The sequence below is a fragment of the Octodon degus genome, unplaced genomic scaffold (genome assembly GCF_000260255.1).
Source record: "Octodon degus isolate 3935 unplaced genomic scaffold, OctDeg1.0 scaffold00080, whole genome shotgun sequence".
NCBI classification, from domain to species: Eukaryota; Metazoa; Chordata; class Mammalia; order Rodentia; family Octodontidae; genus Octodon; species Octodon degus.
Window position 1 is genome coordinate 2055666 of NW_004524656.1, and position 11014 is coordinate 2066679.

At 42.7% G+C, this 11014-nt stretch overlaps 1 protein-coding gene across 1 annotated transcript; it reads right to left on the reverse strand.

The window, feature by feature from the left end:
- Positions 1-656: 656 nt before the first annotated feature.
- Crtam (cytotoxic and regulatory T cell molecule) lies at positions 657-9470 on the reverse strand. Its single transcript, XM_012515850.2, has 5 exons — positions 9335-9470; positions 6000-6083; positions 4908-5054; positions 2848-2934; positions 657-958 (listed from the first exon to the last, which is right to left on the reverse strand). Exons 1-5 carry the CDS (start codon positions 9468-9470, stop codon positions 834-836), a joined length of 579 nt encoding a protein of 192 aa, XP_012371304.1. The 3' UTR covers positions 657-833.
- Between the last annotated feature and the right edge of the window lie 1544 nt (positions 9471-11014).

Sequence of the window (11014 nt, forward strand, 5' to 3'; positions counted from 1 at the left end):
AAATTGATGGAACAAAGATGTCACATGTCACTTTTCACACATCAAAGTAGGTGATACAACTTTGACCAAAATTGCCAGAAAAAAATAAACCTCTTTATTCAAGAAATGTACAAAGCCATTTATTAAGTCAGTGATCTGTTGGGTGAGTTTATTAATTGTTGTTGTACATGCTTTTGCTACGGAATATAACGGTGTTTAACACTTTGCCTATCAAGTCAGTGTCTGTGATTTAGCAAGAAAGCCTAAAGAATTTGGATGTTTGGGACTCCTCTGAGCTCACGCCTTGTGTCCCAGGAGCGGATCCCGGGGCCTTCGTGTCCCTCTGACTCAGTCACTGTGACCCGGCGGCCCTCTTCTATGCCCATGCACTGGTTGCGTCTTCTTAATACCCGTCTTGAAAGCAACTTCCTAGGACTGGCGATCTCTTTTGGGTACTTTTCATCCTAAGGTTCTTTATTTCATGACCAGAAGGAATGATTTTTTTTCTAAAAAAATTTTTTTATGTACTTCCACTATAGGCCAGTATCTGAAACTCTTCATTCTCTTCAAGGTAAGATGTTAGCTGGTCACACTGACCCTGATCCACAAGGCTTAGTGGAGTCCTCCTGCTCTGAAGTAGTGTCAGGCATAATAGGTTCTTTCTTTCTTTCTTTTTTTAACTAGGAACTTTCTGTCCATGGTTTGGTCCTCATCTTTTTGCCCTGGCTCAGAGGACACCATCATGCACTGCACTCAGACGACATTTTTCATGTCACAGTAATTATCTCTTTTCCACAGGCTGTTCTGCTTACAACGATTTTGCTCTGAAATCCTATCTTCTGTCATAGCGAAAGTTACACAATATTCTCTGGGATGGGAGTGCACTTCTCTTTTAATTGTGAACATTGTACATTCTCCTTTGTTTTTGATCCTGGGTACAACCTTGCAATGTACTTCATACAACGCTTAGAGTGGGAAGCTGAAAGAAAAACATTAAATGTGAGTATTTCTCTTGAACAACATGACATCTATTTATTTAAAACACGTTGCTTAGATATCATGTTTTTAAAACTGTATGTTAATCTATTATAAAAATCTAATCTAAATTTTTAATGCAAATAAATGGTCTAAATTCATAGCTATACCCTAATTTCTAGAAGTCTCATTATATTAACAAAATACTAATAAACCTGGTATAAAATATGCAGGCATTTCTGTCACAAAATAACATATGTGTTGCCCTCATTAAAACCACATATTAAAGCCAGGTGTGGTGGCACACACCTGTAATCCCAGCATTTGGGAGCCTGAGGCAGGAGGATCATTGTGAGTTCAAGACCAGCCTGGGCTACAAAGTGAGCTCAAGGCCAGCCTGAACTGCAGAGAGAGGCCTTGTCTCAAAACAACTAAAAAAAAAATAATCACATATTAAAAACAACAAGGTTTATGGGAAAAAATAGCTCAGAGCAGACCCTTCAAAGCCTATGCCTCTGTGCACGTAGAGGCTATAGGCAACACGGGAAGCAATCCAACTGACACATCATACTGACACCCTTCTTCAGTGTACAGCCAGATAAACTATATTTTACACATGTTTCTCCTCCTTCCCCAGCATTCACAGTCAGTTCTCTGTCACACTGTCTTCTGCGAGTACACCTATTCTCTCTCCATTTCACGCTAGTAGATCAAAACACAATAGAAGGCAGAGGTGTTACAAAAGACCAGCTTCCTAGGACCAGCCAAATAGCTCAGCGGATTAAAGAGCTTGCTTAGGCAGATGCATGGGCTGGGAGTTCAATCCCCAGGCCTGCTCTGCTGGTCCCGCCCCCCCAGAGCGCACTCAGACTGCGATTGAGACTGGGCGTGGTGGTGTGCACCTGTAATCCTAGCACTTGGGAGGCTGTAAACAGGAGGATCACTACAAGTCTGATCTACACAGTGAGACCCTGTACACCTTGTACACCCTGTCCTAAAGAAAAAGAAAAAAAGACCAGCTTCCTACAAAACCTTGAACAAGCCAATAGAATCAAGCAGCAGAGCTTTCTACATATCTTGCATCTCCCGGCAGGTAAAATAATTTGCACAGTGGACATGAAATGCTTGGGAGGCATAAACATATTACTCTGTTATGGACCTAGCTTCTACCCACGGAGCCTCACTGTTAGCATGTGCTCGTGCACACGCATGTGCACGCATGTGTGCGTGCACATGCACAGTTTCCCTTCTCATTTAGATTCCTTTCATTCTCTTTACATTTCTTTTCATCTTTGCATGGCAACAAAGCCATCTGAAAGGACTGAAAGATTAAAGTTTGTATTCATTTAATCAACCCAAACTTGTCAAGTACGCCATTTGTTTGTTTGAGGTTTTTGTTGTCATTATTTTTAGAGATACCATTCCACTGTGTAGTCCAGTGTGGCCTTGAACTCACTGTGGCTCAGGCTGGCCTTGAACTCACAGCAATCTTTCTGCCTCAGCCTTCCGTGTGCTAGATTGCAAGCATGTGCCACCACGTACAAAGCCAGGCGCCAGGATCCAGCGATCAGAGCCGACCTACTTCCACCTGAAGTAATATTGTAGTAGCTAAATCAAAACACTAACACTTACAGGGTGGTGTGAAAAATGCTTCAGTCATAAATGGATGGGTAATACTCTGGGGCAAAAACAGGGCACACACTTATGTGCATGTGTGACAGCAGAGTTAAGGATAGCTTCTATTACATGAATTTAACTAGTGATTGTTTTAAAGATGAGCATTCTTGAATTGTATAAGACTTAAGAAATTAACTTCTTTTTCCCCTCCTCTTCTTAAAGGCAACTGATGAATGAACCTCAGTTTTCAAATCTCAGGTCACATAGTTGACTTACTTTGACCATTTTTCTCTTGGGAAGATGTTTCTTCATTATTTGACCTTGATCTGTAACTTTCTAGGGTGTTTTCTGAAATTTCATTTTCTGAAAGAAAAGAAAACTAAGTTACTGATTTCTGATGCCACAGATGTCACCTACATGTTGAGACGTAATTTTGCATAAGAAGATCTCAGTTACAGTACTTAGTGGATTAATCCCTCCTGTGTTTCCTGTGTGCATTAATTCAACACATTACTAGCCTCCTTGCAGGTGCTGACAAGGCACTATAAGAGCCATGGGAGGGAAATGACAACAAAAGAGAAGCAAGTATTGTCCTACAGGAAGGGACGACTGAAACATCCCCCAAAGAATGATGGGGGCAAATCATAATGAGAGATTTTAAAACAATACTATGGCCAGGGAGATGGCTCAGTGGAATAAGTGCTTCCCTGGCAAGTGCAAGGGTCTGAGTTCAATCCCCAGTTCCACAAACAAAACAAAACAAAACAAAACCCCCCAATACTATGGTGTTCGCCTATTATTCAGGTGGGTCCAACTGAAAGGGCAGACCTTGTCTCCAGGTTTATTTATGATAGGAAAAATTAGTCCATCTGACTACCTAGAGGATGATAAGAAACTAGTCAGGGAGATGCTATTCCAAGAAGCTGAGGGTATAGCTCAGTGGCACAAGTGCCTGCCTGGCAAGCACAAAGTGTCCTCAGTGTGATTCTTGGTACCAGAAAAAAAAAATGAAGCTATTCCAAGGTGTGTTTTGCCTTGCGATGGGAGGAATTCTCTGTTACTCGAGGTGCCGTAGCCTTAGCTGGCCACCTTGTCACTGGCCAGCAGCACTGCAATGTGCACCACATGTGGAAAATAAAATACTCCATGGCAGGGGCTGCGGCTCAGTGGTAAGGTGTGGGCTCGGCCTGTGCACGGTCCTGAGCTGAACCTCCAGTGTGGGGACACCCCCCACGCCCACCCCCCACAAATTCTAGTAGTCATATTTAAAAAGTAAAAAGAAGATGAGATTCATGTCATAGCACTTTATTTAATGGATACCCACGAGATGCTATTATTAGGTATATTCTCATGTCTACTTGCATACATATCCTGTGTTTTCCAAGTTGGGTGTGTATTTTGTATTTATAGCCCATCTCATAAGGATTATCCTCATACGAAATGCTCACCAGCTACCTGTGTCTGCTCTATTCTACAGCATAGGGCTAGATAAGACATCAGAATGAAAGAGGAGGTTTCAGGGTGGCCCCTAATTAGAGGGTGGATACAGTAGATGTTCTCTGAATACCTTCTGAGGTCCCTTCCAGCTCCAATATGTGTTGTGTCTACTGCACTTTAATATTATCTTCCATACTAGCTCAATAACTTTTTGTTCCTAATGATATATATATATATATATATATATATATATATTAATTTTTTTAATTAATTAAAATTTTTTTTTGTGGAACCGGGGATTGAATTCAGGTCCTTGTGCTTGCCGGGCAAGCACTATTCTATGCAGCCATCTCCCTGGTCCCAAATAATCTTTAATTAGAATGCTAGGGAAATATTACTAAGATACCATAGTTGAGTGAAAAGATACGATGGTTCTTGAAAAGTAGGAATGGGATCAAAACAGTCTGCTACACTCAGTCTCTGTCCACAGCTAGAATACAAGTTTTTGAGAGCAAGGGCTTGCTCTGTCTTCTGACTGATGTGTCTCCAAGGTCTGGAACAGGGGCCTGGCATATAGTAGGCACTCCTCTGAATGCTTCATGAATGCATGAATGAATGAATTAGCTCTCCATTTTGTATCTTTTTGTGAACAGAAGTGCCCACAACTTAACGCTAACTCCCAGGACTACTTTAGTTTTGTGGGTCTTATGCTCTCTCTGACCATAGGCCCTGGGGAGTTGCAACTCTTTTTTTTTTCTAGAAAATAATTGCTTGTGTCACAGCGCTTGTCTATGAACTTGTGCAGCAGCTAACAGAAAGCTGGAATGCACAGAGCTCCCTTTGTGCCCAGCCAATTCTTGCAGCATCTCACAGCCTCTCCTGGGCTCCGAGCCACTCACCCTTCTTCCAGACCACGTGCGCTTTCCGCAGCTTCATTATGAAGAGCTGGACTATGACGAAGAGAATGAGGATTAGGAAGGACACAAGTGTGAGCAACAGGATGCCGCTTTTCCTCCTTGCTAATCCCATGTACTGAGGGCTTGCTTCTGCAAGGAAAATGAATGGATTTTAGGCAGTTCAGGATTTCCCCTCATTGAGAAATAGATACAGTCCTCTCTTCTACTGTGTAGGCTGAAAGATAGCTCAGAAGAAGACAGGGGCTGAGTTTACTCCTGAAGGGAAAGAGCGCATGGCGGGGAGGCCAGGGAGATGGCTCAGTGGAATAAGCACTCCCCTGGCAAGCACAGGGGTCTGAGTTCAATCCCCAGTTCTTAAAGGAAAAGAAAAGAAAAGAAAAAGCACATAGTGCTTATCTTCCAAATGCAAAGCAATTCTGGAAGATGAACCAAAAGACCATTTTAGTTGACATTCTGTTGAAATAGCAGTCATTCCTAGAGGAAGCATGCAAATATTGACTTCATCTTTTTATAGAAATGAAGTTAGGTAGCAAAAGAGATTGTAAAGGGGTTTGGAAAACTACTCAAATAATACGAAAATTCATTTATCTTGGTGAGGTCAAATGTGGTTCACGTAAAGGAATTTGGAGATGTACTAGATGAGCTCATAAAAGTCTTTCTAAACCTAGAATTTTGATCCTATGAAATGATACTTTTTCAATGTCCATTAGCCCAGCCAACAAACAAGGGGTGCCAGCAGGGCTGGGGATGTATATAGTAAGGTTGCCTAGAGGGTCTATCCACACACACACACACACACACACACACACATGTGCACACACACACACACACACACACACACACATCAGAGGAGGAAGTGGAGTTAGGTGATGGACAGAGAAACAGTGGTTAAACGATAACAGAATCAGTTAAGCGGGTTCGAGTAATGTATGAGGTCACTGGTCCCGAGGGGACAAGGCAATGATTAATTCATTATGTCACAGAGCAAACCAATCAAGAACAAGGAGGACTGGCTTTACCAACTCAGAGGTTAAAATGTCAATTGTCTCTTTCAGATGAGATGGTGACACTTACCACTGGTCAAGTCAGAGTCCTGAGTGGTTTGTTCTTCTGCTTGCTTGTTAACTTCTGGTGTACTGGAATTTTCCGTCATTGAAACTAAGGTGGAAGAGAATAAGATATGATGTAAGCACATATCATGGATTTGTGACTTGTAGCTGTAATCTGTGGTTTGAGTGTCTCCTCCCAAACTCCTGTTGATGTCTATTTGCTATGTGAACAAGTGTTCTGGTCATGAAGGATCCACCTTTGTGAAAGGGCTGGTGATGTGATGGTAGCACAAGTTCCTTCCCAAGTGGCGGGGTTTGCCTTTAATTCCTCTCTTTGCTGGAGCGCAAAGGCCCTTGACTGATATGGTCCCTCAATGCTGTAAAGCTCAGCCTCCAAAGCTGCAAGCCAATACATTTCTGCTCGTAACCTAGCAGATTGTACTCTGTTGTAGAAGCACAAAAAATGGACTAAAACTATAATGATACACACAACAGTATACTCTTCCCACAGCAGCTGTGGAAACCACAAAAAATATTTAAAAAGAACAGTGAATTCAGGCATGGTGGCACATGCCTACAATTTCAGCATTCAGGAGGCTGAGGCAGGGAGATTGATGGGAATTTGAGACTAGCATGAGTGACCTAGCGAGTTCAAGGCCAGGTGGAACTACAACGTGAGACCCTGTCTTGGGGGGCTGGTGGGAGAAGAAGAGAGATAATCTTAATTCCTGGTTTCTACTTTAACACATAGTAATTATACATATAGTAATTACGAAGTAACTACACATACTTATGGGTAAAATGTAATGATCAAATCAGGGCGTTGGCTCTCTTTATCACTCTCATTTCCTTGTCATCTCCATGCCTTGTGTCACAACTGCTGAGCTCCTCTCTCTGGTTCTTCATAAACATATAATATGTTATTATCCATTACGGCAACCCTACTATGTGGTAGCACAGCTGTGCTGACTCCTCCTCCCTCAGTGGGCCTTGGTACCTGCTACCCTGCCTCCCTCTCTCCTCGCTTCCCCTGCTTTTCTTTTTTTCTTTCTTTTTTTTTTTTTTTGGCGGAACCGGGGATTAAACTCAGGCCCTTGCGCTTGCCAGGGAAGCACTTATTCCACTGAGCCATCTCCCTGGCCCCTTCCCCTGCTTTTCTTAGCTGCTAGTAATTACCACTCTACTCTCTTCTATGCTGGATCAGATTTTTAGCTCTTGCATGTGAAAGAGAACTTTCAGTCCTTATTTTCTTTGTGCCTGGCTTCTTTGACTTTGGACTACTGATTTTTTGCAAAAGTTATTACAAATGATCAGTCTCCCATTGCCTTCTCTATTTTATTTTTGTCTTTTTTTTTTTTTTTTTTGGCAAAACCGGAATTGAACTCAGGCCCTTGTGCTTGCCAGGGAAGTGCTTATTCTACTGAGCCATCTCCCAGCCCCCCCATTTCTTTGTCTTTTTGAAACAAGATTTCCCTGTGCAGTTCAGGCTGGCCCTGAGCTCACTTTGTATCCCAGGCTGTCCTCAAAGTCAGAGGGGTCCGCCTGCCTCCAGCTCCCAAATGCTGGGATTACAGGTGTGCGCCACCACAGCCAGGATGCCTTATTTTTATTTTTTAAAGGCAAGCACTTATTAAACATTTATTAGGTATGGGGCCTTCAACTAATCCCAGGTGTCTGGTTTCTCTTACATAGTTCTCAGAGAATAGAAGTTTTGAGAAATTAATAAATCAACTGAACCCACTTGATATGCAATAGAGGCAACATTGAAACTGAGTTTTCCCTAACACTAGGGCTCCAAATTAAAGCCATTACTTCATATTTTCTCTCTGCATCAGGACTACTGGGAGAAGGCCTGGTCAGCACCTAGGAGCTGGGCGCCAGGCCGAGGGAGATGAGCCCTGGCCCTCGAGTCATGCTGAAATGGAGCTTCAGTTGTCTAAATTCCTTGCTGTTTCTCCTTCAGCACGGGGATGCAATGCATTTTCGCTAGATAACACAAATTACCAAAGGAAGCGAAGGCTTTCTCGGATTCATTGCTTATCTTCCCGAGTCTTTTTTTTTTTCTTTTCAAGCCTTTTTAGGTCACGGCACAGCGCCGCTGTGTGGATCCCGAGGGGAGTAAACGCCTCCCCGTTTTCTGCCAAAAGTGGGTATTATTAACAGTCATAAAATTGCAGAAATTGAAAGCTAAAAGGAATTTTAGAAGCCATATTTCTTAAATCCTATGTTGTATATGAAAATGCAGAGCAGAAAATTGAGTTGCTCAGGAGTGGTGCACGCCAATTTAGAGACAACCAGATTCTAAACATGTTTTAAAATATTGCATTATTAAAGCAAGTGATGTAGCTGTTCCACTTCATAATATTTTCAATTTTCATAGCCCTTCAAAAATTGTATGGACATATTGTGTTTATCAGTGTTTTGTAAAAGCCCAAACATTTACTTTTAAATATTATTCAGGATACACATTTTTAAAAATGCGATCTGATACTCAGAGCTATCAACATGATAATGATCTGAAAGTACTTATGCTACCAAATAAAATTATTATAGAGACACTCTATGGAACAGAAAGAGAACACACAGAAATTTATGTCTTCCTGAGCGAAGCTTTCTGGCTCAGAGCACCACAATAAATTCATTCATTCATTCATTCATTCATTCACTCGCTCACTCAGCATATTCTGAGCACTTGTTATTATTGTCAGATACTGCACTGGATAGAATACAAAGTTAAATTAAATACAGGATCATTGACCCAAGTTAACCATCTAGTGGTTAACTATCTAAATATCTGGATTTGCGATCGAGGTTTTCTGAGCTCTTCTTATACTTTAATCCTATCTTTAGCAATGGTCCAAGATCCTGACAACCGTGTAAATGAGCTGCCCTCAAAGGCGACAAAAGCGACATCAGATTCCCAGCTTCTACTTCTTGGTTCACTGATACCAAGTCTTTGTTTAGTGTTTGCTCTGCTCTAGATGGGAGCACATGGACCTTGCTTCCTCATAAGTGAATTCAAGTTTGCCCTTTGGCACAGGACAAATTTGAGAGTCACCATGGCCGTGTGTGTGTGTGTGTGTGTGTGTGTGTGTGTGTGTGTGTGTGTGTGTAAGCATGCATCTGGAGCAGAGTAGCACTGAACTGACAAGGCAGTGTGTCACTCTGAATCCCATCCACTAAATACACTCTATTATGAGGCCCGGATCCAGGACATCAAGAAGCTGGTGCCTGTTTGTGGGGTCTTGGATGATTTTATAAAAAATTAAAATTAAAAAATTCTGAAAATAACATTAGAAATGGAATCCTCCTAAGTGTTCATGGTTTCTCTTTTAAAATCTCACTGGTTTTGACACTTACCAATGCTCGTGGGCTGCTGAGGGTCTGGAGAGGAGAGAGAGCTTTTCTCCGGAGTATCTGAAGCTGTCGTCTGGTCAGTAACTAGGAAAGAGGAAAAACAAAATTCTGCAACTACCGAGAGCAGTTTTACCCACATTGTGCTCTGTAAACAGAGCGTATTTGGCTGCTATCTGCTCGTGGTGGCTGAGCGGCAACCTCAGAGCTGTGTGCGCCGTGGCTCTGGCTCTGGCTCTGGCTCTGGTTTTCGAATCTGCACCCTGTGGGTCGCCCATCTGCTAACCTGCCTGGCTTCGAAGCGCAGCGTGCTGGACGCTGATGGCGGCGCACTAGGCAGCGGCGGCTGCGGGTGTCTTCTGCCCATCTCCTTCCCAGCCCCTGCTCTGCCCGCCCACCCACATCTCTGTCTTCTTGCTTCTCAGGTGGGGCCGCTCTGCAGCCAGCCTCAGACTGGGTTGAATACCAGGGCTGCTGCTGCTTGCTCCTGAGTGAGCTGGACAAAATGATTAATTTCTCTAATATTTTATTTATTTATTTTCATTTTTAATGTATTTGGTACAGAACCTCACTATGCAGCTTGGATTCATAGTGATCCTCCTGTTTTCAGCCTCCCCAGCACTGGGATTACAGGTGTATGTCGGCACGCCTGGTCTCAGGGGCTGGCTCAGCGTGCTCTGGGAGCGGGGCTGGTGCAGCATACAGGACCAAGAAATGAACCCTTTGTCTAATTTTTTGTTTTCTCTCTATCTATGAACTAGAGATATTGGCAGCAGTTGCCTCTTTAAGTTTTTGTGTGAGCATTAACAATTTCATTCATACAACAGTTTAAATAAAATACATAGCTACTTAGCAACACAATGCCAAAACTTCCTAAATGTTATTTTATGATATAAACAAAACACCTTGGGATGTTTCCAGAGGTTTACTTTAGGATCTATTTTCACAGTCTGAACTGGCCTGCACCCGGGAAGCATGAAATGACTGTGGCTGTCAGTTTATAGTCATGTGACAGGTGGCTCCTATCTATAAAATCTGTGAGTACTTATCGGTGTTTCTTTAGTCAAAGAATTGTCTCTTGTTTTGAAAATGCAATTTATTAATAAAACAACATTTCATTATAATTATTGGTCCATATTAATTTAAAAAATTAATGGGTTTCACTGTGATATTTCCATATATACATATAGTATGCCAAATATATATTTTTTTATTTATTTATTTTTGTGCAGGGTCTCACTATGCAGCTCGGACTTATAGTGACCCTCCTGTTTTCAGCCTCTCTAGTGCTGGGATTACAGGCATGTGTCACCATGCCTGGACTCCACTGCCAACTCTGCGCCTGGGAGATGGGGCTGGAGTGGCGTGCAGTGCCAGGGATCGAACCCTGGCCCCTGCACTTGCCTACGCAAGTGCTTAGTCTGCTGAGCTATCTCGCTGGCCTTTTATTCTTTTATTTGGTACATGGTCTCACTATGCAGCTTGGCCTCATAGTGATCCTCCTGTCTCAGCCTCCCCAGTGCTGGGATTACAGGTGTGCAGCACCATGCCAAGTTTCAGGACTGGCACAGTGTGCCTGGGTTTAGGGGCTGGCATGGCATGCAGTACTGGGGACTGAGGATCAAACCTGGGTCCTTGCACTTGCCAGGCAGGTGCTTAGACTGCCAAAATATCTGCCCAGCCTCA